Below are 27,649 nucleotides of genomic sequence, written 5' to 3'. Positions count from 1 at the left end.
GAGCCTGTGTCCGGGCAAGGGAGTGATCCTGCCAGCCGACGCTCCGACTGTAGAGCCCGGTGTGGACACGTTCAGTGGTGTTGTGGTACTTTGAAATAAAGCAAAAATTAAAGAATTGCATTAGACTTCCATTTTCTCCCTTTTCACTTTGAAAAAAATTAAGCTTCAGGATGGATATTCTTTGTCTTCAAAACTTTGCTTAAAAACAATGGCGTATTTCTGCTCCGATTTTTTAATGTATGCTGCTTTTACTCAAGTGCCCAGAAGGTTTATTGGGGGGTCACAAACACCGTCCTAGGAAAAATGTAAGTTGGCCAAACTTGCTTAAATGTGAAAAACTGGCGCAGACATCAGTTTATGCCCCCTATGACCGCAGAAAAATACGTTAAAAAATCGTAACTAACTGAGCGATGCTGGCACAGAAAGTTTGGGGGAAGTTGGCTATTTTAAATTTACGTCAAAAAAAGCAGCGCCCGCCAAAAAAACGGCGCAGATAACTGGGGAAAATTGAGCCTATAGAGTGAGATAGGCGAGGCAGTCACAAAAACAACCAAACCAAAAATGACACACAAGAGTTAGCTCCAGCATCGTCCCTAGTGGCATGGGTCCAAGATCTGTTCGGGCTCTAGTGGCATGGGTCTGAGATCTGACTGTTCACGAGTGGCATGGGCCTGAGATCGGATTGGTTTCGAGCAGCATGGATCAAAGATCTGATTGGCTGATGGGAGTGGTCTTCAGCGTTTGATTGCTCAAAGAGTTTCTGGTCTTTTGTTCTATGATCTAATTGGTTTAAGGTAATCTATGGCACTAGACCCACGACATACAGGCCAGCGTCGAGCGGGGAGTTCGAGGTGCATCAAGGAGGTGGAGCTGGACGTTGGTGAGGCCTACAAGAGGCCAGCCGGTGCAGCTGCAGCGGGGAGGCAAAAAAGTAGTGGAAAGAAATCGAAAGGTTACATCACAGCAAGGGGGTAAGTGATTGGTAAGTAGTTTTTCTTTTTCTTTTCTATATCAGTAAGTAACCTTTATCATTTTTGTTGCCGATTTAAGTGTATCTAAGGGTTAAGTCAATGGCAGGACAGCTCAGACACGTGTTATGCTCCTCCTGTACTATGTGGGAAGTCAGGGACGCTTCCGGTGTCCCTGACGACTACATGTGCGGGAAGTGCATCCGCCTGCAGTTCCTGACGGACCGCACTGCGGTATTAGAGCTGCGGGTAGATGAACTCTGGAGCGTCCACGATGCTGAGAATGACGTGAATAGCACGGTTAGTGAGTTGGTCTTACCACAGGTAAAGGGTACACAGCCAGATAGGGAATGGATGACCAACAGGAAGAGCAGTGCAAGGAAGGTAGTGCAGGGGTTCCCTGCGGTCATCCCCCTGCAAAACAGATACACCGCTTTGGGTACTGTTGGGGTGGATGACTCATCAGGGGAGGGCAGCAGCAGCCAAGTTCATGGCACTGTGGGTGGCTCTGCTGCACAGGAGGGCAGGAAAAAGAGTGCGAGATCTATAGTGATAGGAGATTCAATTGTAAGGGGAATAGACAGACGTTTCTGCGACTGCAACAGAGACTCCAGGATGGTATTTTGTCTCCCTGGTGCAAGGGTCAAGGATGTCTCGGAGAGGGTGCAGGACATTCTGAAAAGGGAGGGTGAACAGCCAGTTGTCGTGGTGCATATAGGTAAAAAATGGGATGAGGTTCTACAAGACGAATTTAGGGAGCTAGGAGCTAAATTAAAAAGTAGGACCTTAAAAGTAGTAATCTCAGGATTGATACCAGTGCCACGTGCTAGTCAGAGTAGGAGTCACAGGATAGCTTAGATGAATACGTGGCTTGAGGAGTGGTGCAGAAGGGAGGGATTCAAATTCCTGGGACATTGGAACCGGTTCGGGGAGAGGTGGGACCAGTACAAACTGGATGGTCTGCACCTGGGCAGGACCGGAACGAATGCTCGAGGGGGTCTGTTTGCTAGTGCTGTTGGGAAGGAGTTAAACTAATATGGCAGGGGAATGGGAACCTATGCAGGGAGACAGAGGGAAGTAGAATGGGGGCAGAAGCAAAAGATAGAAAGAAGAAAAGTAAAAATGGAGGGCGGAGAAACCCAAGGCAAAATGCAAAAAGGGCCAGATTACACCAAAATTCTAAAGGGGCAAATTGTGTTAGAAAGACAAGCCTGAAGACTCTGTGCCTCAATGCGAGGAGTTTTCGGAATAAGGTGGACGAATTAACTGCGCAGATAGCAGTTAATGGGTATGATGTAATTGGCATCATGGAGACATGGCTCCAGGGTGACCAAGGCTGGGAACTCAACATCCAGGGGTATTCAACATTTAGGAAGGATAGACAGAAAGGAAAAGGAGGCGGGTGGCATTGCTGGTTAAAGAGGAAATTAATGCAATAGTAAGAAAGGACATTAGCTTGGATGATGTGGAATCGGTATGGGTGGAGCTACGGAATATCAAGGGGCAGAAAACACTAGTGAGAGTTGTGTACAGACCACCAAACAGTAGTAGTAAGGTTGGGGACATCATCAAACAAGAAATTAGGGATGCATGCAATAAAGGTACAGCAGTTATCATGGGTGACTTTAATCTACATATTGATTGGGCTAACCAAATTCATAGCAATGCAGTGGAGGAGGATTTCCTGGAGTGTATTAGGGATGGTTTTCTCGACCAATATGTCGAGGAACCAACTAGGGAGCTGGCCATTCTAGACTGGGTGATGTGTAATGAGAAAGGACTAATTAGCAATCTTGCTGTGCGAGGCCCCTTGGGGATGAGTGACCATAACATGGTCGAATTCTTTAAGATGGAGTGAGACACAGTTAATTCAGAAACTAGGGTCCTGAACTTAAGGAAAGGTAACTTCGATGGTTTGAGACGTGAATTGGCTAGAATAGACTGGCAAATGATACTTAAAGGGTTGACGGTGGATAGGCAATGGCAAACGTTTAAAGATCACATGGATGAACTTCAGCAATTGTATATCCCTGTCTGGAGTAAAAATAAAACGGGGAAGGTGGCTCAACCGTGGCTAACAAGGGAAATTAAGGATAGTGTTAAATCCAAGGAAGAGGCATATAAATTGGCCAGAAAAAGCAACAAACCTGAGGACTGGGAGAAATTTAGAATGCAGCAGAGGACAAATGGTTTAATTAGGAGGGGGAAAATAGAGTATGCGAAGAAGCTTGCCAGGAACATAAAAACTGACTGCAAAAGCTTCTATAGATATGTGAAGAGAAAAAGATTAGTGAAGACAAACGTAGGTCCCTTGCAGTCGGATTCAGGTGAATTTATAATGGGGAACAAAGAAATGGCAGACCAATTGAACAAATACTTTGGTTCTGTCTTCACCAAGGGAGCCTTCTGGGGAGGAGGTATTAGGGGACCAGGTGTCTAGTAAGAAGGAGGAACTGAAGGATATCCTTACTAGGCGGGAAATTATGTTAGGGAAATTGATGGGATTGAAGGCCGATAAATCCCCAGGGCCTGAGTGCATCCCAGAGTACTTGAGGAAATGGCCCTAGAAATAGTGGATGCATTGGTGATCATTTTCCAACAGTCTATCAACTCTGGATCAGTTCCTATGGACTGGAGGGTAGCTAATGTAACACCACTTTTTAAAAAAGGAGGGAGAGAGAAAGCGGGCAATTATAGACCGGTTAGCCTGACATCAGTAGTGGGGAAAATGTTGGAATCAATTATTAAGGATGAAATAGCTGCGCATTTGGAAAGCAGTGACAGGATCATCCAAGTCAGCATGGATTTATGAAGGGGAAATCATAGAAACATAGAAACATAGAAAATAGGTGCAGGAGCAGGCCATTCAGCCCTTCAAGCCTGCACCGCCATTCAATGAGTTCATGGCTGAACATGAAACTTCAGTACCCACTTCCTGCTTTCACGCCATACCCCTTGATCCCCCGAGTAGTAAGGACTTCATCTAACTCCCTTTTGAATATATTTAGTGAATTGGCCTCAACTACTTCCTGTGGTAGAGAATTCCACAGGTTCACCACTCTCTGGGTGAAGAAGTTTCTCCTTATCTCGGTCCTAAATGGCTTACCCCTTATCCTTAGACTGTGACCCCTGATTCTGGACTTCCCCAACATTGGGAACATTCTTCCTGCATCCAACCTGTCCAAACCCGTCAGAATTTTAAACGTTTCTATGAGGTCCCCTCTCACTTTTCTGAACTCCAGTGAATACAAGCCCAGTTGATCCAGTCTTTCTTGATAGGTCAGTCCCACCATCCCGGGAATCAGTCTGGTGAATCTTCGCTGCACTCCCTCAATAGCAAGAATGTCCTTCCTCAAGTTAGGAGACCAAAACTGTACACAATACTCCAGGTGTGGCCTCACCAAGGCCCTGTACAACTGTAGCAACACCTCCCTGCCCCTGTACTCAAATCCCCTCGCTATGAAGGCCAACATGCCATTTGCTTTCTTAACCGCCTGCTGTACCTACATGCCAACCTTCAATGACTGATGTACCATGACACTCAGGTCTCGTTGCACCTTCCCTTTTCCTAATCTGTCACCATTCAGATAATAGTCTGTCTCTCTGTTTTTACCACCAAAGTGGATAACCTCACATTTATCCACATTATACTTCATCTGCCACGCATTTGCCCACTCACCTAACCTATCCAAGTCACTCTGTAGCCTCATAGCATCCTCCTCGCAGCTCACACTGCCACCCAACTTAGTGTCATCCGCAAATCTGGAGATACTACATTTAATCCCCTCGTCTAAATCATTAATGTACAATGTAAACAGCTGGGGGCCCAGCACAGAACCCTGCGGTACCCCACTAGTCACTGCCTGCCATTCCGAAAAGTACCCATTTACTCCTACTCTTTGCTTCCTGTCTGACAACCAGTTCTCAATCCACGTCAGCACACTACCCCCAATCCCATGTGCTTTAACTTTGCACATTAATCTCCTGTGTGGGACCTTGTCGAAAGCCTTCTGAAAGTCCAAATATACCACATCAACTGGTACTCCTTTGTCCACTTTATTGGAAACATCCTCAAAAAATTCCAGAAGATTTGTCAAGCATGATCTCCCTTTCACAAATCCATGCTGACTTGGACCTATCATGCTTGACAAATCTTCTGGAATTTTTTGAGGATGTAACTAGTAGAGTGGACAAGGGAGAATCAGTGGATGTGGTGTATTTGGACTTTCAAAAGGCTTTCGACAAGGTTCCACACAAGAGATTGGTGTGCAAAATCAAAGCACATGGTATTGGGGGTAATGTACTGATGTGGATAGAGAACTGGTTGGCAGACAGGAAGCAGTGAGTCGGGACAAACGGGTCCTTTTCAAAATGGCAGGCAGCGACTAGTGGAGTGCCGCAGGGCTCAGTGCTGCGACCCCAGCTCTGTACAATATATACCAATGATTTGGATGAAGGAATTGAGTGCAATATCTCCAAGTTTGCAGATGACATTAAACTGGGTGGCGGTGTGAAATGTGAGGGGGGACGCTCAGAGGCTGCAGGGTGACTTGGACAGGTTAGGTGAGTGGGCAAATGCATGGCAGATGCAGTATAATGTGGATAAATGTGAGGTTATCCACTTTGGAGGCAAAAACGCAAAGACAGATTATCTGAATGGCGGCAGATTAGGAAAAGGGGAGGTGCAATGAAACCTGGGTGTCATGGTTCATCAGTCATTGAAAGTTGGCATACAGGTACAGCAGGCGGTGAAGGCAGCAAATGGTATGTTGGCCTTCATAGCTAGGGGATTTGAGGATAGGAGCAGGGAGGTCTTACTGCAGTTGTACAGAGCCTTGGTGAGGCCTCACCTGGAATATTGTGTTCAGTTTTAGTCTCCTAATCTGAGGAAGGATGTTCTTGCTATTGAGGGAGTGCAGCGAAGCTACACCAGACTGATTCCCGGCATGGCAGGACTGACATATGAGGAGAGACTGGATCAACTGGGCCTTTATACATTGGAGTTTAGAAGGATGAGAGGGGATCTCATAGAAACAGATAAGATTCTGACAGGACAGGACAGGTTAGATGCGGGTAGAATGTTCCTGATGTTGGGGAAGTCCAGAACCAGGGGACACAGTCTTAGGATAAGGGGTAGGCCATTTAGGACTGAGATGAGGAGAAACTTCTTCACTCAGAGAGTTGTTAACCTGTGGAATTCCCTGCCGCAGAGCTGTTGATGCCAGTTTATTGGATATATTCAAGAGGGAGTTAGATATGGGCCTTACGGCTAAAGGGATCAAGGGGTATGGAGAGAAAGCAGGAAAGGGGTTCTGAGGGAATGATCAGCCATGATCTTATTGAATGGTGGTGCAGGCTCGAAGGGCCGAATGGCCTACTCCTGCACCTATTTTCTATGTTTCTATGCACAGACATGAAAAATGTTAATTTACAGGCGGATTTAATAGCAAGGGAAAAAAATAATTCCAGAATAGAGGCAATGCTTAACCGGGAACCAATGCAGGTCAGTGAGCACAGCGGTGATGGGTGAGCGGGACTTGGTGTGAGTTAGGATACGCGCTGCCGAGTTTTGGATCACCTCTAGTTTATGTAGGGTAGAATGTGGGAAAGAAAGAATGTGGGAAAGAAAGAAAGAAAGAAAGATGGGAAAGAAAGAAAGAAAGAATATGGGAAAGAAAGAAAGAAAGCATGTGGGAAAGAAAGAAAGAAAGCATGTGGGAAAGAAAGAAAGAAAGCATGTGGGAAAGATAGAAAGAAAGAAAGTGGGAAAGAGGGAAAGAATGTGAGGGAGAAAGGAAGGAAGGAAGGAAGGAAGGAAGGAAGAAAGAAACATAGAAAATAGGTGCAGGAGTAGGCCATTCGGCCCTTCGAGCCTGCACCACCATTCAATAAGATCATGGCTGATCATTTACCTCAGTACCCCTTTCCCTGCTTTCTCTCTATACCACTTGATCCCTTGAGCCACAAGGGCCACATCTAACTCCCTGTTGTATATATCTAACTAACTGGCATCAACAACTTTCTGCGGTAGAGAATTCCACAGGTTAACAACTCTGAGTGAAGAAGTTTCTCCTCATCTCGGTCCTAAATGGCCTACCCCTTATCCTTAGACTGTGACCCCTGGTTCTAGAAGGAAGGAAGACTTGCATTTATATAGCGCCTTTCTGACCACAGGACGCCTCAAAAGGCTTTACAACCAATGAAGTACTTTTGGAGAGTAGTCACTGGGAAACGCAGGAGCCAACTTGTGCACAGCAAGCTCCCACAAACAGCAATGTGATACTGTTTTTTTGTTATGTTGATTGAGGGATAAATATTGGCCAGGACACCAGGGATAACTCTCCTGCTCTTTTTTGAAATAGTGCCATGGGATCTTTTACATCCACTTGAGATAGCAGACGGGTCCTCGGTTTAACATCTCATCCAAAAGACTGCACTGGAATGTCAGCCCAGATTTTTTTTTTAATGCTGAAGTCCCTGGAGTGGGACTTGAGTCCACAACCTTCTGACTCAGTGGCGCGAGAGCTACCCACTGAGCCACAGCTGACAGTAAGTCAGATGGCTGGCATGGGAAAGATAATAATTCACACTGGTATAGTAGTTGGTACTCTTATTGGGATCCTCCAGAATAGAAGTGGTCAGGCACACAAAGATTAAAAAAATACTCCAGGTTTCAAATTTAATCCAGGAGTAATGACTGCAACAATGGTTTCATATTGTTTAATTACTTTCCCAGTGCCACTCTGCAATTTAGACATGCAGATGTAAACCCCATCAAGAGTCCATTCAAATTGAATAATTAATATTTATCAGCAGGTATGAAGAAGTCATATAGGGTTAGAGGCAGTAGGGTGGGGGGAGGCTTGTGTGGAGCATAAACACTTCAGTTGGGCCAAATGGCCTGTTTCTGTGCTGTAACTTCTATGCAACAGCCTAACACACCTTCAGGCAACACCAACGTTGCAACGGTCTGGTTCAGCCTCAGACAACTGCTAGGGAGAGGGATGGCGGCTGTGGTTAGGGAATAGAGCTTGTGGTGGAGACTGAAGACAATGGCTTCGGTCTTCCCAATATTTCGTTGGAGGAAATTTCTGCTCGTGAACTACTGGATGTTGGACAACCAGTGTGACAAATCAGAGACCGTGGGGTCAAGAAAGGTAGTGGTGCGACAGAGCTGGGTACCGTCAGCATACATGTGGAACCTGACATTGTGTTTTCGAATGATGTCACCGAGGGGCAGCATGTAGATGGGAAAGAGAAGGGGACCAAGGATGGATCCTTGGGGAAATCCAGAGGCAACAGTGTGGGAATGGGAAGAGAAGCCATTGTCGGTGATTCTCTGGCTATGATTGGATAGATAAAAAATGAACCAGGTGAGTGCAGTCCCATCCCATTAGATGACAGTGGGAAGGTGTTGAAAGAGGATGCTGTGATCGACCACGTCAAAGGCTGCAGACAGGTCGAGAAGGATAAGGAGGGATAGTGTACCATGGTCACAGTCTGGCATACTCATCCAAAATAACCTCAAGTATTTACAGTTCGAAACACTGAAGGGCAAGTACACTGACTTAAAGGGCATAATTTCTTTTTGAGATAAGATTTACAAAAGTAGTAATTCAAAAGACAGTAAACAGAAGTTGTGACATTTAAATAGGGGCACTGAGCTTATAGTTCCTGCAGATGGTTAAATATCACTGAAGCCTTCATTGAGCTCCAATAATCTCATAAAAAGTGGGATTGTTCTCCTCAGAGCAGAGGAGGTTATAGGGAGATTTAATAGAAGTGTTCAAAGTCATGAAAGGTTTTGATGGAGTAAATAGGGACAAACTGTTTCCACTGGCAGGAGGGTTTGGCAGGAGGGTTGATAAGCAGGGCACACAAATCTAAGATAATTGGCAAAAGAATCAATGGGGAGAATTATTTTTTAAAAGCAGCAAGTTATGATGATCTGGAATGCACTGCTTGAAAGGATAGTGGAAGCAGATTCAACAAGGGGAATTGAATAAATACTTGAAGGGAAACATTTGTCTGGATGTTGGAAGTTTTAAGAAAGTGTGAATAAGTTGAGTATGTTCGTTTCTATTTAAGATTGTGCACCCAGATGTGAATTACATTTTAAGTTAGAGACCCAGGTGTGGATTTATTTTGACTATGATTTACGGAGCTTTGCACAAAACGCACAACAGACAGTTTGTTTTACAAAAGATAAGCTTCAGCCTTGAAGTTACAGTTGCCATGGTGTCTGCGAAAAAAAAATGAATTTTACCGTTTACAAAGTACTTTATTTTAATTGGATAAGTGTAAATAAAGATGCTATTGTCTTATATAGTTTAAATTAAAAATGTGGTCTCATTTGAAATCAATTTGAACATTTAAAAAGCATTGTCTTCTTAATTTGGTTACTGCGTACGAGACGCCCACTCATTTTGACAAGTCAGAAGTAATCTGTAATTATAAATTGGGTTGAAAGAAAAAATAAATTAGTCTATCATGAAATAAAGAAAGGAGAAAGGGAAAGATTCTGTCCCTTTTCTACTTTCAGTGTAGTGTCCCTTTTTAAAAAGCCTGTGTGAATGTTTTGAAGCTACAAGCTGAGGGAAGCCCTCTTTTTTTCTTTTGAGTAGAATGTATGATTTTTGTTAAAATGTGAAAACTAATTTTTCTCTAGTTATATTCAGTATTTTACAGTCATTTGGAAAGGCATCTAAGAAAGAACAAAGAGAAATATGATGTAATTGGTACTGGGTTTTGGCAAGTGCATTTTTCTTATTTTATTTTAATCTGTTTTGTATTGTGTTTAGTTAATAAAATATTGGTCTGAATTAAATTGGAATTATTGAAGTTAACTAAACTATTAAATTGTAAAAAAAATAACTTACATTGTGATCACAGTGAAATTCTCGTTATTTTAAATTGTGAGTTTCTAGTTCCGTACAAGAGATTCTCTTGTCAAAAAAGAAATTGGCAGTATTTGAATTTGAATTTTGAGACATTTGAGGTGATTTTGTTTGTTAAACATCTTTGTTGCACTGGAACAGCTTGGGGCTTGGAAACTTTTTTTTCAAAAGTGTAAAATGTTTAAAAACAATTGGAGTTTAAAATACTGTCTTCCCTGATGAGAATCTTTTATTTAAAACTAGTAACAACAGCTTTACTAATAACTTCTGCTGTTTTAATGGATTTTTAATTCCTCTGGAAGTTTTGAAGATACATAGACTTGGAAAAAAAAAAGGTTCAATTGGGAAAGGTTTTTAAAAAAAATTACGTGAAGTAACGCAATTGCGTGCATCTGACAATATTTGCTCCGTCTTCTTATAAACCTGTAAAGGAGTTCTTTCCGCTGACAGCTGGTTTTCTTTTGGTTCGCCACACAGCTTTTATATTGCTGAATGAAATTTAAAGACACTGGATATTATTAATTTAAGTTTCTTAATTTTAAGTGGATATTTTCCCACGGTGCCAGAAAGAAATTATGATTTGACAAAGTGACAAAACCTGTCAGGCCAACAATACTGCTATTTGAATTTGGTATAAGTTTGAACTGATAAAATGGACTTGGGCACAATATAGGATATAAAGAATTAAAAAATGTGCTAATAACTGAGACCAAGTGGGAATGTTTGATCTGTTTTCTATCTTTAATATTGTATTAGACAGTAAAGTTCCTCCAAGGCTCATGACTACAAATAGTAATTAATGGGATGCCCCACTTCAGATGCAAGATAGAAACAGGAAAATTACACCACCAAATGGGAATTTTCCTAACATTCTAGTTAAGAATAGTATATTGCTAGCTTTCTCTTGGAGACATGTGTGTCCCTGCCTATAATTAACTTTTTAAGAAAACTGAATTTGATAGTCTGGCCACTACCCAAGACATCTGAATCATGCAATGATAGATGAGCGAAAATCTCCAGACAACTTCAATCACCTGAAAGTCTGAAAATGGCTTGGATGTCACGTGTAGAATGATATTGGGATACCGTGAGAGTGTGCAGGCATGATTTGTTACATATGAAGCAATTAGCAGGTGGGGTGCATGCTGAGTTTGCACTGAAGAACAGAGCTCAGACATGCTCAGATACGTGAAAACAGCAAGACATAAAATGGTTAATGTGGCTCAGAAGAGTGAGCCAACCTTTAAAGCATTGACACATACTCCATCGAGAAACTATCTAATTAATGAAATAATCAGGATCGAGTTAAACACACTGGTACGTGTTAGAGGGATTGAAATTTAAGTGGAAGTGGAAACATAGAAAATAGGTGCAGGAGTAGGCCATTCAGCTCTTCGAGCCTGCACCACATTCCTGCTTTCTCTCCATACCTCTTGATCCCTTTAGCCATAAGGGCCACATCTAACTCCCTTTTGAATATATCTAACAAACTGGCCTCAGCAACTTTCTGTGGTAGAGAATTCCACAGGTTCATAATTCTCTGAGTGAAGAAGTTTCTCCTTATCTCAGTCCTAAATGGCTTATCCCTTATCCTTAGACTGTGACCGCTGGTTCTGGGCTTCCCCAACATCGGGAACATTCTTCCTGCATCTAACCTGTTCAATCCCGTCAGAATTTTATATGTTTCTATGAGATCACCTCTCATTCTTCTAAATTCCAGTGAATGTAAGCCTAGTCAATCCAATCTTTCTTCATATGTCAGTCCTGCCATCCCGGGAATCAGTCTGGTGAAGCTTCGCTTCCCTCAATAGCAAGAATGTCCTTCCTCAGATTAGGAGACCAAAACTGTACACAATATTCAAGGTGTGGCCTCACACAACTGCAGTAAGACTTCCCCGCTCCTGTACTCAAATCCTCTCGCTATGAAGCCAACATCTCATTTGCCTTCTTCACCGCCTGCTGTACCTGCATGCCAACTTTCAATGACTGATGTACCATGACACCCAGGTCTTGTTGCACCTCCCCTTTTACTAATCGGTCACCATTCAGATAATAATCTGCTTTCCTGTTTTTGCCACCAAAGTGGATAATCTCACATTTATCCACATAATACTGCATCTGCCATGCATTTGCCCATTCACCGAACCTGTCAAAATCCTCCTGCAGCCTCCTAGTATCCTCCTCGCAGCTCGCAATTCCACCCAGTTTAGCGTCATCTGCAAACTTGGGAGATATTACACTGAATTCCTTCGTCTAAATCATTAATGTATATTGTAAATAGCTGGGGTCCCAGCACTGAACCTTGCGGTACCCCACTAGTCACTGCCTCCCATTCTGTAACGGACCCGTTTATTCCCATTCTTTGCTTCCTGTCAACCAACCAGTTTTCTATCCACATTAATACATTACCCCCAATACCATGTGCCTTAATTTTGCACACTAATCTCTTGTGTGGGACCTTGTCAAAAGCCTTTTGAAAGTCCAAATACACCACATCAACTGGTTCTCCCTTATCCACTCAACTAGTTACATCCTCAACAAACTCTAGATTTGTCAAGCATGATTTCCCTTTCATAAATCCATGCTGACTTGGACCGATCCTGTCACTACTTTCCAAATGCGTTGCTATTACATCTTTAATAATTGACTCCAGCATTTTCCCCACCACCGATGTTAGGCTAACCGGTCTATAATTTCCTGTTTTCTCTCTCCCTCCTTTTTTAAAAAGTGGGGTTACATTAGCTACCCTCCAATCCATAGGAACTGAACCAGAGTCCATGGAATGTTGGAAAATGACCACCAATGCATCTACTATTTCTAGGGCCACATCCTTAAATACTCTGGGATGCAGACTATCAGGCCCTGGGGATTTATCGGCCTTCAGTCCCTTCAGTTTCCCTAACACCATTTCCTGACTAATAAGGATTTCCTTCAGTTCCTCCTTCTCGCTAGCCCCTCGGTCCCCTAATATTTCCATAAGGTTATTTGTGTCTTCCTTAGTGAAGACAGAATCAAAGTATTTGTTCAATTGGTCTGCCATTTCTTTGTTCCCCATTATAAATTCACCTGACTCTGACTGCAAGGGACCTAGATTTGTCTTCACTAATCTTTTTCTCTTCACATATCTATAGAAGCTTTTGCAGTCAGTTTTTAATGTTCCCAGCAAGCTTCCTCTGACTCTATTTTCCCACTCCTAATTAAACTCTATGTCCTCCTCTGCTGAATTCTAAATTTCTCCCAGTCCTCAGGTTTGCTGCTTTTTCTGGCCAATTTCTATGCCAATTTATACTTAAGTATGAGCTGCAATTATGTGGCACAATTCCGACAGTCCCCTGCTGTCTGAGGGTTTCAGTGAGCTTGTGATGCGATTCAACTCCTCCCTAAAGCATTTTTATGTTTTGGACTATTCACACTGGTAGGATATTGGGCTTAATATATCAGCACACACTTAGGTCCGTATTATTTCATACGCTCTGGTAGTTCTTCAACTTGTAAGGATAGTGTATTTAATATATGTACCCCATCTAATAAGACTTTGATGCATAAGCCAATTGTGTACTCATGCCTATGACTAACCAGCACTAATAAATTAATTGAGCATACCGAAAGGGAAGATCCGAAGCAATGTAAAGACACCACCCACCACCGCCCCCCCACCCTCCGTCCCCCCACCCCACAGGCAGGTAAGATCAGGAAAGTTGGAAGAAACAGAGGATATCCCAGGCGGGGCAGAATTGGAACACCGGAACAGTGAACTGAATTTGAGTAAGGGGTCGGAGGTTGCACCTCCCCCTCAAAGGAATGGAATATAAGAAAAGGGGAAATCTTCATTTCGGAGTCTCCCTTCTAACACCCAAGTTGAGAAACCAATAAGTAGATTAGGGGACTACAAGTGGTGGGAAGTAGCTTATAATGTCAGCCAGCATCCCTGGGTACGAATAGTATCAGCAGGCCTCGTGATTACCCAGTGTCTGGTCTTAATGGTCCTTATTATGATGTCTTGCTATTTGAAACGTCTGACCCTCCAATTGAACTGTCGAACTAATGATTTAAAGCTGGCACGATGTACGCAAAATCTAAAATGAGAGGTCGAAAGAGAGTTTGGGGAGTATGTTAGAAATCGGGGACATCCAAAATGTATATGGTTACGTGAACAAAATTGTGACACGAATAATGCTGTGTTTAAATGATTGTATATTAGAACTTTAGAATAGCTGGATAGATGCTTAGAATTTGCTTATGTTTTTGGTTCCCTGCAGATGTTACAGCATTCTGCACTATGACGGTCATATATGGCCTTGTTTCCAGGCTAGCTATCTGCTGTTTATGTGCTAGGAAGGTTGTTTAATGTGTTTTTAATTTGACCAACTAAGGCCAAACACCTATGTTTCTTCCATTACTGCTAATAACCATATTATAATGCAAATTAGGATTTTGACTTTAACAAAACTCCTTTAAATGCTTATGTTAACTGTGTACGAGAATAGAAGATATCTTTGGGAATTTAATGATTTATTCCATGGTACAATAGTTTGATAATGGAATGAAAGTTAGTTTTGCATAGCTAAAACTACTTGAACAGCGTGAACATAAATAACTGATAACAAGCAGCTACGAACATCTGAAGGCCAAGAATGGCACGTCTGACTCCAAACTTGGGAGGATAAGGACAGGAGTTAGAGGAGGAAATTAGATTTATGGGCCTTCAGGATGTATAAACAGGAAAGACAAATTGGCAAAGAACATGAGGCCCCCTTTAGGGGAGGGTTTTCATTGAAGAGTTGAGCCAAAGAACTCGATGTGCCAATGGTTTTAAGGGGAACCTCTATAGGTTGAATGATACCATCTATATTCTACACTAGGCCCACCCCTAAAAAAAATAAAAGAAAGATCTAGAGAGTTTTATAGCACTAACAGTGGAGGGGAGAGCCACACAAGAGTGGAGCTGGTCTAACACTCTTCCAAGAGTGAACCCATGCTGGCCTAAGTTAACACTCTTAACGGCTCTAGAAGAGAGGAAGAAAGACCGTAAGCCGGAGAACTGTTTGCGCACGCCAGCCATCTGTCCAATCTGGACCGGTGCCAGCTGCTTGTCACGGTCGTATGTTTTTACTATATAATTAGTGTGTTATATTCTGTCGTAAACTGTTGATTAAACACAATTTATCCACAATATTGGCTTGCAGTTTATCCTGATTCTTTGATAGACCAGAGATAAGAGAATATCAACAAATTGGCTAATCTCTTCATGAGAAAAGACGGGAGATGAGTGGAGCATAAACAGCAGTATGGACTGGTTGGGCCGAATGGCCTGTTTCGATGCTATATATCCTGTGAAATCATATGTAAAATGGGGGAACTTTAGCCTACCTTGAGCTGTTAGCCTATTGCTTGGAGATTCAGGAATAAGAATAGGAGACACAGCCGAAGTCTGCAGCAGTCCATGGAACTCAGGTGCGCCAGCTGATGAGGAAGAGGATGGCAAAATCTGGGAATTTCACAAGTTAACATAAATTAATATTGAATACGGAGAAAGTTTTAATGTTATTATCTGCTTTTGGCAATCTCACATTAATATGGTGTATATCTCGTTCTGAAAAAGCACCACCTTTTCAAAATAGAATAAAAGCAAAGCATTGAAAGAAAATAAATCAAGAGATGAATGAATAAACTTATTTATAATGCATTTATAACTCTTATCACCTCCTTGTAATGTTCTAAAGTGTGTGACATCCAATAAATTACTTTTTGAAATGTTGCTGCTGTAGGCATAAAATTGATCAGTTTTAAAATTCTAGCATGAAACATACATGCTCCAGAAATATTTCTACATTCATTGCCTTACCACCTACCAAAGTACTTGATGTTGATGGAAAACTTGACAAGTGACTGTGATTTGACAGGCTAGATGATGCTCTCCAATATTTCAGCGAGTCAGTGTCTGTTGAAATAAAATTGTGTTACCAGGTATTAAATCTACCTCATTGACGTTGCAGTTTGTATGTGTAGGTTTATGCTTGTGAATGGTGCAAGATTATACAAGGTACAAGATCTTGCTGACGAATTCATGCTATAAATCCAGACAACATATATCTGCAACCTCATCAGCAGTTCCACAATGGTCATTATCATGCCTTTGTGTTTATAGATTGTGAAGATTGTTGGTAATGTTCAGCCCATTATTTTTCTGATAGATTGGCCTTCAAAACTAGTACTTGCTCTTGAAAGGGATTATAAATATTCAAAACACACACGTGTGTTAACAGTTCAGTTTGTTTTGCAGCAGCACAATGAGATCAAATTCAACTTCATCAGTTTATGCTTATAATTTGCAGAAATATTGTGTTCTGTTTTCATTGAGAAATAGGACCTTATTTCTTTGAGAAATACTTCATCCATATTGGACAGTTTAACACCTCACTTGGACTGCTTGCTTCTGTCAGTAATTCTATTTCATTCAGTTTAATACCCTAGCTTTTTATAAAGAGAGTCTGGTGTGGCTGACATCATCTGTTACTTGAAGTAATGTGAGACACAGCGGAATTTTATTTTTTATCCAGTGGGGGGTACTTTACTGTAGTGGCTGTGTTACTGGACTAAAATTCCAAAGGCAAGAGTTCAAACTGAATTCGCAATTTAAAAATAAATCTGGAAATAAAAACCTGGCATCAGTAAAAGTGTCCATGAAGTTGTCATAAAAACCAACTGGTTCACTAATGCCCTTGCCCAATCTGGCCTACATGTGACTCCAGTCCCACACCAACGTGGTTGACTCTTAATTACCCTCTGAAGTAATCTAGCAATCCACTCAGTTATATCACGGCAAGGCCCATCACCATCTTCTCAAGGCAACTATAGATGGGCAGCAACACCCACAACCCGCAGATGAACAACAAAAAAAAAGGATTATTCCCTTAGACTCAATGCATAAAGTGAAGTTTCAGATAGGGATCAGATTAGCCTTATTACAATGGATTTTGCAGTGGTAATGACGGTAAAACTGTCAGTGCCACCATCATTACTCCTCTGAAAGTGCCAGTAACTTCTGGAGTCAGCGCATGCGCAGGTAAACGCAAGAATCCAGAAGTTGCTGTCAGTGAGTCTGCGCTTCGGATCTCCCGAGCCCACAATCAATTCTAATCACACTGAAATGTAGTTCCTGATGAAAACTTCCCCTAGTACGCTGGAATATTGCTGTTAAAAACACCTGAAAAAATTATTCTTGTTGAAAGAGGCGTAACTGAGTTTTTAACCTATTAAATGGTGAACAACCCATTTCTGGCCCCGAAAAACAAATTCTGTATTTGTGGAATGTCAACTTTTTCCACTATTATGGCGAGAATCACATGGGGCTAGACTTTCCACTTTGCTGGCTATCGCCCAAAAAATAGGCGCCGTTCCAGCCTTAGTGATTTGTCAGCCTTACTGATCACTTGAACGTTGCCCATTTTTTGGATCGCGATTTTCGCCTCGGCGATAGCGTAGCGATGTGAAATGGGCGAAGCAATAGCCCAGCGATAGTCCAGCAATGTGGAAGGCAAAAGCTTCCCTAGCAATGGCCTTCTGCGCATGCGATTTTATTTCTGGTCGACAGGCTATCCCGCATTTCAGGAAATCAGGGGTCATCCACACATGCGCAGAAGGCAAAGTGAGGGAGAGAGAGGATAGAGAGAGAGGATAGAGAGAGAGGAGGAAGGCAAAGAGGAGGAGAGGAAGAAAGAGAAGAGAGAAAATATTTACTTAATACTTAGTGACTTGCTACTCACTACTGAATAGTAAAATAAAATGTCTGAAAGTGACCACGATGTTGGGGGGGGGGAGGGGGGGATGGACGTGCGCGAGGAAAAGGGCAAAAGCCTTTTCCGATGAGGTAAACGAGGCCCTCATCACAGAGGTGCACTTGAGGTGGGCCGAATTAACCTGGGGTACAAAGGGGAAACCCCCACCCAGGGTTTACCGCCGTATTTGGGGGGGGGGGAATATCTGAGGTCGTTTCCGCTGCGTCAAACAAGGTGAGGGGCGCAGACCAGTACCGGAAGCGTTGGAATAGTTTGGTTGTGTCGGCAAGAGTAAGTACGAGTTTTTATTGTAAGGATGCAAATTGTATTTATAAGTAATCTCCTCGATTAAATTTAAGCTTGTTATTCTTACATATATTCCCTGCTATGAATCTGCGCCCTTTCTAAGTCTGGCTGCTGTCACTTACACAGTGACCCAAAATGGACTGGGGAAAGAGCTGCCCTTGCTCAATCTCTGCCCTGTAGTCGAGAAAGATGTATCAAGCATTAGCTCTTATGATCTTTGTTATAACCGTGCATCAAATGTGGATTAAAAACCCTCTTAGCATATAACTTTGGAAACTGTTGACTGTCCATTTTAGTACCTTGGCTCATGCCATGCTCTTGTCACGTTTGCAGAGGAATGATCTAACAACTGACGCGAGCTCTGGCGCACCGGAGGCAGATCTGCGGAGCTCCATGAGTTGTCGAGCACTGTGGAACGAGCAGCAGCATTGGTGGGGACCCACAGTAGCTCAGCCACCAGCCGTGGTGTTGCAGAGCCCAGTCAGGCTGCACGTGAGTGTTTTAAGTAGTGTTAAAGTAGTGTTAAAGTAATGTTTAAGTAATGTAACGCCATTTAATTATAATATACAAATGATTGTATCCGAATGATGTCATGTAAGGCATGCTGCCTCTGTGCTACATTCAGGTTGACAGCATAAGAACAAATTACATCAGAGCACGAGCATGCTATCTGTCCGTTTGTCCCCTTCTCGATTTGTTCCCCATACAGTCCTTTATCATGCTGTCTATATCTGACTTATCCAGCATCCACAGCTCTCTAGGGCAATGAATTCCACATAGATTTATTCTTAGTACTTCTCCTCATACGTTTGCCAGCGCAGCGCTGGATTAATGTGTACCCTTCTGTTCCAATTGTGTTTTGCAGGTCGCCCAGCACCAGCACCAGAAGCAGGGGCCCAACCAATGGAACTGACCTCAGGAGCAGAGGAAAATGATGAGTATGAGGATGGACATGAGGAGGAGCAGACGAAGGAGGAGCAGGAGCACTTAGTGCTCGAAGTTGGAGTAATTGGGGGACCTGCGGTGCACGGTTCGGAATCGAACGAAGATGTGGCGGGACCAAGCGGCATTCAGTTGGCGACGCCAAGGTGCACACTTTTGCCCTCGCAGACCCCACGGAAGTCGGGTCAGTGAGTAGAGCGTACACTTACCCTGGCCGATCGCATCGAGGACTTGACCCGACTGTGCGAGGAGGAATTCTCCAGGCTATCTGCTCGCCAAGCGGAGGTGTCGCAATAGACGCTCCTGGAGATGCGTGAAAACACCGCTGCCACCAATGTCTTGCGGCATGTGTTGTTGGCGGAACACGGCGCTGCACCCCAAGGTGCCGTGATTAGAGCGACCACAAGCACAAGCACACAAGCGAGTCAGGAGGAAGCACTTCCTTCTGACTCGGAAGGCAATTAGAGTTAAAATTTAAATAAACGAGTTCAAACCTTGTTAAGTTAATAAAAAACTTGATTGAATTTTACAATTTTTGTGCATTGACTTGTAATAACGCAAGTTAAGGAAAAACTGTTGTAAAACAATAGCCAGACCAGGCAAGGACGAAACGTAACTCAATGCAAACACAACTGTTGTTTTGCGGAAACCGTAACTGTAACTGTGACTGTCACCAATGTAAGTTCATGCAAAGCGTTCATTTATGAGCTGCTGACGCAACAGTTTTGCAGCTGTAACTCCCACGGAATTTTTCCAGTCTTGCGGGGGAAGAGTAGGGGCATGGGTTCATCGCCAGGCTGATTGTCCTCCCAGACGTACTCACCAGCCTCCTCCCCCTCCCCGGCATCTGCCTCTACTGCCTCCAATCCTTCTTGAGGTGGACCGGCAGCCCCATCTGGCAAATGTTGTCCTCTCCTTATAGCTAGGTTATACAACATGCAACACACCACAATAAATTCAGCGACCTGGTCAGGGTGGTACTGTCGGCTGCCTCCAGAGTGGTCCAGGAATTTGAAGCGCTGCTTCAGTACTCAAATTGTCTTTTCGACAATGTTGCATGTAGCTTTCATAGAAAATAGGTGCAGGAGTAGGCCATTTGGCCCTTCAAGCCTGCACCACCATTCAATATGATCATGGCTGATCATGCAACTTCAGTATGCCATTCCTGCTTTCTCTCCATACTCCTTGATCCCTTTAGCCATAAGGGCCATATCCAACTCCCTTTTGAATATATCTAACAAACTGGCCTCAACAACTTTCTGTGATAGAGAATTCCACAGGTTCACAATTCTCTGAGTGAAGAAGTTTCTCCTCATCTCAGTCATAAATGGCTTACCCCTTATCCTTAGACTGTGACCCCTGGTTCTGGACTTCCCCAACATCGGGAACATTCTTCTTGCATCTAACCTATCCAATCCCGTCAGAATTTTATATGTTTCTTTGAGATCCCCTCTCATTCTTCTAAATTCCAGTGAATATAAGCCTAGTCGATCCAGTCTTTCTTCATATGTCAGTCCTGCCATCCCGGGAATCAGTCTGGTGAACCTTCGCTGCACTCCCTCAATAGCAAGAATGTCCTTCCTCAGATTAGGAGACCAAAACTGCACACAATATTCAAGGTGTGGCCTCACCCATGTCCTGCACAACTGCAGTAAGACCTCCCTGCTCCTGTACTCAAATCCTCTCGCTATGAAGGCCAACATGCCATTTGCCTTCTTCACCGCCTGCTGTACCTGCATGCCAACTTTCAATGACTGATGTACCATGACACCCAGGTCTCGTTGCACCTCCCCTTTTCCTAATCTGTCACCATTCAGATAATATTCTGCCTTCCTGTTTTTGTCACTAAAGTGGATAACCTCACATTTATCTATATTATACTTCATCTGCCATGCATTTGCCCACTCACCTAACCTGTCCAAGTCACCCTGCAGCCTCTTAGCATCCTCCCCACAGCTCACACTGCCACCCAGCTTAGTGTCATCTGCAGATATTACATTCAATTCCTTCATCTAAATCATTAATGTATATTGTAAATAGCTGGGGTCACAGCACTGAACCTTGCGGTACCCAACTAGTCTCTGCCTGCCATTCTGAAAAGGACCCGTTTATTCCGATACTTTACTTCCTGTCTGCCAACCAGTTCTCGATCCACGTTAATACATTACCCCTATTACCATGTGCTTTAACTTTGCACATTCTCTTGTGTGGGACCTTGTCAAAAGCCTTTTGAAAGTCCAAATACACCACATCCATTGGTTCTCCCTTGTCCACTCTACTAGTTACATCCTCAAAAAATTCTAGAAGATTTGTCAAGCATGATTTCCCTTTCACAAATCCATGCTGACTTGGACCGATCCTTTAACTGCTTTCCAAATGCGCTGCTATTACATCTTTAATAATTGATTCCAACATTTTCCCCACTACTGATGTCAGGCTAACGGGTCTATAATTCCCTGTTTGCTCTCTCCCTCCTTTTTTAAAAAGTGGGGTTACATTAGCTACACTCTAATCCACAGGAACTGATCCAGAGTCTATAGAATGTTGGAAAATGATCACCAATGCATCCACTATTTCCAGGGCCACTTCCTTAAGTACTCTGGGATGCAGACTATCAGGCCCTGGGGATTTATCAGCCTTCAATCCCATCAATTTCCCTAACACAATTTCCTGACTAATAAGGATTTCCTTCAGTTCCTCCTTCTCGTTAGACCCTCTGTCTCCTAGTATTTCCGGAAGGTTATTTGTGTCTTCCTTGGTGAAGACAGAACCAAAGTATTTGTTCAATTGGTCTGCCATTTCTTTGTTCCCCATTATAAATTCACCTGATTCTGACTGCAAGGGACCTGCATTTGTCTTCACTAATCTTTTTCTCTTCACATATCTATAGAGGCTTTTGCAGTCAGTTTTTATGTTCCCTGCAAGTTTACTTTCATACTCTATTTTCCCCCTCCATTGTAACGCTTCTCGGCTTCCGTCTGGGGATTACGCAGGAGGGTCATGAGCCAGCTGGCAAGGCCATATCCTTTATCCCCTAGCATCCATCCATGACCTTCTGGTTGACTGTGAAACAGGTCAGAGACAGCACTCACGCAGGATGTGTGCATCATGGATGCTGCCTGGAAAATTAGCATTAACTGCCATTATAATTTGGTTGTGGTCGACAACGAGCTGCACATTCAGGGAGTGGAATCCCTTTTGGTTATGAATCATCTCCGGGTTCTCTAAAGGGGCTTTCAGGGCGATGTGCGTGGAGTGTGTTGCTTCCTGCACCTTGGGGAAGTTTGCTATTCGCGAGAAACCCAAAGCCCTCCCAGGTCATAGGGAAGCTTATAAAGTCCATCCTGCGTGTGTAAAAGGCTTGAGTCACCTGTCGAATGGAGCAGTGTGTGGCATGCTGAGAGATACCACAGAAGTCGCCAGCTGAAACCTGAAAGGAGCCCGATGCGTAGAAGCCTTCACCTCAATGGTCAGTGCGGTCCTGATGGTGCTGGTAGGCTGCAGATCCCCCTTGATGAGCTGGCATATCTCATCAATGACATCCTTTTGGAAGCGCAGCCTCCTAAGGCACGCGTTGTCAGACAAGTTGAGGTAAGATCGCTTTTCCTTGTAAGTTCGTTGGTTGTACGTTCTCCTTCTCCTCCGCATTTGTCTGCCACCTCTTCTACTGGCCCCTTCACTAAACCCTTCACTTAACTCAACCTCAGAAGCTAGCAACTACGCAATTACAAGTAATGGTCGAGATGCTACAGGCCCCAACCTATCACTAATACTATCACTGTTGATATAAATGCCCTTTCTACTACTAAACTGCCTTATCTACTAAAATAAATACAAGTATAATTATAAATATAAGTATAAATATGAGAAGATCTATCTGTAAAAGACCCTTAAATAACACAAATTATAAGCCCCTTGTTTTAGCAGCCTCCTCCCTTCCTCCGACATTCAAAACAGTGTCCGTAGGGCCGAGGTTCTGTGAGGAAGGCCCGGGAAAAGCAGCTTTTCTCCAGCAATGATGTCGGCAAGCGATCAGCCCGGCGATGTGCCGAAAGTTGCGCTCGGCGATATATGGACGATCACTCCAGCGATCATGGCGGCGATGTGAGCCGAAAGTTGGGTCGGCAATTTTCTGGTGAAGTGCCAACCCAACTTTCCACTTTTGAGTCAAAATGGGCGATAGCAGACCTTTTTGGGCGATATATGTACATTAGCCCAGCGATGTGAGGTAGAAAGTTTAGCCCATGGTTTTTAATCTAATTTTTTTTTGTAAAGTTTATGATATTTCAGCTTCTACCTGAATCTGCATGTCCCAATCTTTATTTCGCTCTCTGTAAAATTTATAAAAAGTAAATGATGATTTTATTTTTTACTTCCTGGTTTGCCGTTTGAGAGAATTCTTTAATGTGATTGGCTGCTAGCCTGCTTGATGACCCTTGAGGATGCTGGAAATTCCCTTGATTTGGCACCAGATTCAATCTAACGTCGGGAGAGGTGAAATTCATGAGAGATCGCTAGATCTTTGTGGGCAGCTTTCTCGGAGGTCAGCAGCGATTGCCGTTGCTTTGCCGCTGACTGCAAATTCCGGGCCATTGTCTTTTTTAACTTTTATACTTAGTGTCTTATTTATTTTAGGTTTAGAATCAAAGCTTACCCATTTTCCTTTTCCTCTGATAACCTACCCTCCATTCTGAAGATGAGAGCAACATCTCTAAAATTAATTCTCTGAATATACAAGGTTATATAGAATTTTTTTAACATGGCATGCATGTCCTTATAATTAGGTCAAACACTTTACATGTTTTCAGATCATATTGCAGAAGCATAAAAAGGAAAGGAGATAGCTTATTAGTGGCCAAAGGGAGTGTGTACACTGAATTGAGTTAACTTATCAATGGGCACCAAGAGACAATAATCTTTTGGGGGGGGGCGCCGTATCAGCAAAGAGAAGTTAATGTAAATTATTTAGCTCCCAAATTCTCATTATCGTAAATCCTAAATAAAAAGATATAATAAACAACATTTGAGAATTGATCGTTAAATCAGATTCTGTAATCTATTTAAAACACATTGGGCCGAAAATTGCGGCCTCGCCAGGTGCATACGATATGCGCACGTGCCCAGTGAGGCTTCGCAAATGCCGGTTTTCGGGGCGCAATGCGCATGCGCCAAGAACCAACTTTTCCGATCTGTCAAAAATCGCAGGAAGGACATCCGTGGGGCAGAGATTGGGCTATTTGCCCAACTCTTGCCTAGCAAACGTCCTTCAAACTTTTACAAGCATTAGAGTTTTAAAACATAAAAAAGTGATTAAATTTAATGTTTCTATTAAAATTCTTATACCTTAAGGTAAGTTTACTTTTAATCCTATTAAAACACATTAAAAAATTTAAAAAATATATATTTTTCTAAAACATTTAATTACATTTAAAATTAATTGAAATGGAATGCGAGTTTTTTATTTTATTTATTGTGTTGTGTTTCTTGTTTTGGGGGGGGGGGGATGGGGGAGACTAGTTATTCTCATTGATAGTAATGGGAGCCCATACAAACAGAGCTCCCATTATTATCAATGAGAATACTAGATAGTGATTAGTGGTTCAGGCCCATGTGATTCCAGCATATGCATACATATCTGGATGACATGTTGCCGTAAGCTGCGCAGCGAATGAAGGCCTCCGGCCGCAATCCTAAGTTCCTCAGGGTCCACCAGGTATTTTCATAGATTTTATTTGGGTTGAAGACGTTCGTCCGAAGGAAGCCTCCAACCGCAATTTTCGCCTCACTAATTCTTTAAAATATCTAAATTTATAATTTCCTAATAATAATGGCCCTGAATTTGCGGTCGGTAGGACGGCATACTTCAGAGTATGCCATCATACTGCCTTTGAAACTGACTGCAAGTTCGGGATTTCCGCATGCGCTAAATCCTGAATTTGCAATCTGTCAAGTTCCGACTTCACTGCACATTTCAGCTACCCATTGAAATCAACATGCTGGCGAAATGTTGGGCTAATTGCTCACCTACTGCGCATCAATTACCCTGAAATGTTTTACAGCTGTTGCAAACAGACGCAGGAGCCTATTGCATAGTGTAAGGGGTGGGGTGGGGTCATGGGGATGAGTAAATATGTTGTTAGTTTGCTACAGTCCATAACGAGGCATTGGTTTGTGTCTGAGCGGAGACAAACTTTGAAAAAAACTTTCATTTGTTCAAGTTTGAAATCAGGCACCTATCTTTGTTGCCCAAAAGCCTTCTGTAGTTTAGTTTAATTCCCAACTTCTATTTAGATAGGATTTAAGTCACTTCCATGATTTCCTTATGCTATCAAGACATTTAAACTCTCTATTTTAGATTATTAAATGAATCAAGAGTTAGTCTAAGAGGAGAAACAAATTTGATAGGACTATAAGACCGTAATATAGATTTGTGTATTATAATCTTGGTTTGTGTATTAAATACGATTGCAATGATCGTAATTTATTAATAAAACAGCATTTCTGGCTGCTAAATGATTTGAAATGACTTGTGGAAAAATAAGCAATCTCCTGTTTCCTGACTGGCTAAGAGTCAGGAAGTGAAAGGAGCACCCCCCACCCTGTGGGACACTACGCTGGGCACAACTTTGCAGCGTTTGAAAGCAACTTGTCAAAGGAGGATTCACAAGAGGCAAGTGCGGATTTCGTTCGGTTGTCGGCGGTGTGCTCCTTAGCTGCGCCGTTGACCTCAAATTCAGGAACTCGGGGCTAGAAATTCGTTTTTTGGTGATTGCGGTATTTTTTCGCCATTTTTCGGCAAAAGTATCACTAATTACAATGCCATTTTTTAAAGGCCTAAGTTTCATTTTTACACAAGAATTCGCGGCGGAAACCGCAGTCCTCGCCAACTTTAGTCCGAGGCAATTATCGCTGTTTGGTGGGAGATGACAAAATAAAAATAGCAAAAAACAAGAAAAAGAAAATCACATAACATTCACAAGACACTTAACTATTGAATCGTAGCAAAAGAATTAATAAAAACTTTAACTTACCTTTTTTGCAGGTCTTCATACATACCGCTGTTCTTGGGGCTGCCATGCAGGTTTTTCTTGGGCTTTTTCTTCGCCCAGAAAATGGGTGCGCCAAAAGTCAAAGCTAGGGCAATAGCGCTATTCCCAGTAATGCACACCGGTGGTCTGCTTTTCAACGGTATTTAAAAACCACCAGCGCAAGACTTTGGCAAAACTAGCGGATCGCCGTTTTTCGCCCAAAAATCGCTGAAAAAACGGCGTAAGATTGGTGAATTTTCAGCAAATGTGTTTAAGGTCTGCACTGAATTAGAAACATAGAGCCCAAGTTTCGGCCTCAGTTGCTCCTGAGGGGGGTGGGAAGGAGAGGGGGGTGGGAAGGAGAGGGGGTGGGGAGGGGAAGGAGAGTGGGGGGGGAAGGAGAGGGGGGGGGGGGGAAGGAAGAAGAAGAGGGGGGGGAAGAAGAGGGGGGGGGCAAAAGAGGCTGAACGGGCCAGGGCCAAGACTTTGGGCAGGGCCCGTCCCCAGCACCAGATTTACAGGTAGGTGGCGTTGGATCGGGTCGGGAGCGCAGGTCGGGGCCGGGAGCGTGGGTCGGGTCCGGGGTGGGGGGGGGTCGGGAGTAGGGTCGGGTCGGGTGGGGGTAGGGAGGAGGGAGGGAGGGTTGGTTCAGGTAGGGGGGAGGGAGGGAGCGCGGGTCCGGGGGGTGGGGGGGGGGGGGGGGTGGTGCAGAGGGAGGTCGGGGGGAGGGAGGAGGGAGGTTCGGGAAGGGGGGAGGGAGGGAGAGCGGGTCGGGCCGGGGTGGGGGGATGCGGGAGTCGGGTCGGTGGGTGGGGGGAGTTGGGTCGGGAGGAAGCAGGAGCTGGGCGTAGGAGGCAGCCTTATGCACGCAGCCCCAATGAGGCCATTCGGCCAGGGCTTGGGGCTGCGTGCTTCGGGCCCCCCCCACACAGTTTTGGGCGCCTGGAGCTACTGCACATGCACGCCCACTGTAGCGCGCATGTGCAGAGGTCCCGGCACTGATTTCAGCGCAGGGACCTAGCTCTGCCCCCCACAGCTCGTGCTGCACCGCGCTGAGCTGCAAACGACCTGCAGAGAGCCAGAGAACCTGTAAGTTTTTTTTTAGGCGCACTTTGTGGCGCAAAAATCAGCCGTCCAGGTCGGGGCTGCGCCGTTCTAGGCGCGGCCTGAAACTTGGGCCCATTGAAAATAGTAGAAGACCATTCAGCCCTTCAATATGATCATGTACTTAGTACAGAAGTTATTTTTTAGTTTAGGACTTTAAAAGTTATGATAGCATCTTTCCATTTGTCTACAACACTAAAAGTTTACAATATCTTTTACAGGAAAGAGTACAGACAATAATTAAATGCATCTTGTATCCTCATCTTCTTCAATTTATTGCTCTCAGAAACACGAGGTGAAACAAAGCATGTTTGCATTGTCAAAGTTTGAAAATAAAATATTCAAGGCATTATTAATATTTTTAAAATTCCTACCTTCTAAATCGGTGCTGAGCAAACTGCTGGAAGTTGGTTTTGGAAAATTCAAATCAAACATGTATCTTCCCAAGTAGCAGTGTTTTGCCATATGAGCCACCTGCTCATAGAATTGGCAGTGATACAGCAGAGCCTGGAGAGCAGGCAGTCCAACCAGTGATAAGCCAGACTCCTCATCATGAACACATGGACTCTGCAGAAAGGAAATACATCCAGACAAGTATGAAACCAAAACCATAAACTCACAAATTC

The 27,649-nt window shown here is 43.5% G+C and overlaps 1 protein-coding gene across 3 annotated transcripts in view; it reads right to left on the bottom strand.

Annotated features, from left to right (window-relative positions):
- Positions 1 to 27,649, bottom strand: part of rttn (rotatin) — a 422,229-nt gene that overhangs the window by 187,595 nt on the left and 206,985 nt on the right. For all 3 annotated transcript variants that reach the window (XM_070888469.1, XM_070888467.1, XM_070888468.1), the window contains exons 33-35: positions 27,398 to 27,590; positions 15,718 to 15,806; positions 15,236 to 15,353 (exon numbers count right to left, since the gene is read on the bottom strand). In XM_070888469.1, coding sequence (XP_070744570.1) covers positions 15,236 to 15,353; positions 15,718 to 15,806; positions 27,398 to 27,590 — 400 coding nt within the window. The remainder of the gene's footprint in view (positions 1 to 15,235; positions 15,354 to 15,717; positions 15,807 to 27,397; positions 27,591 to 27,649) is intronic.

Source organism: Pristiophorus japonicus, chromosome 1, assembly GCF_044704955.1.
Source record: "Pristiophorus japonicus isolate sPriJap1 chromosome 1, sPriJap1.hap1, whole genome shotgun sequence".
Taxonomy (NCBI): Eukaryota; Metazoa; Chordata; class Chondrichthyes; family Pristiophoridae; genus Pristiophorus; species Pristiophorus japonicus.
Note: the sequence above shows the minus strand (reverse complement) of the source record. Positions and strands in the feature narration are given on the sequence as shown.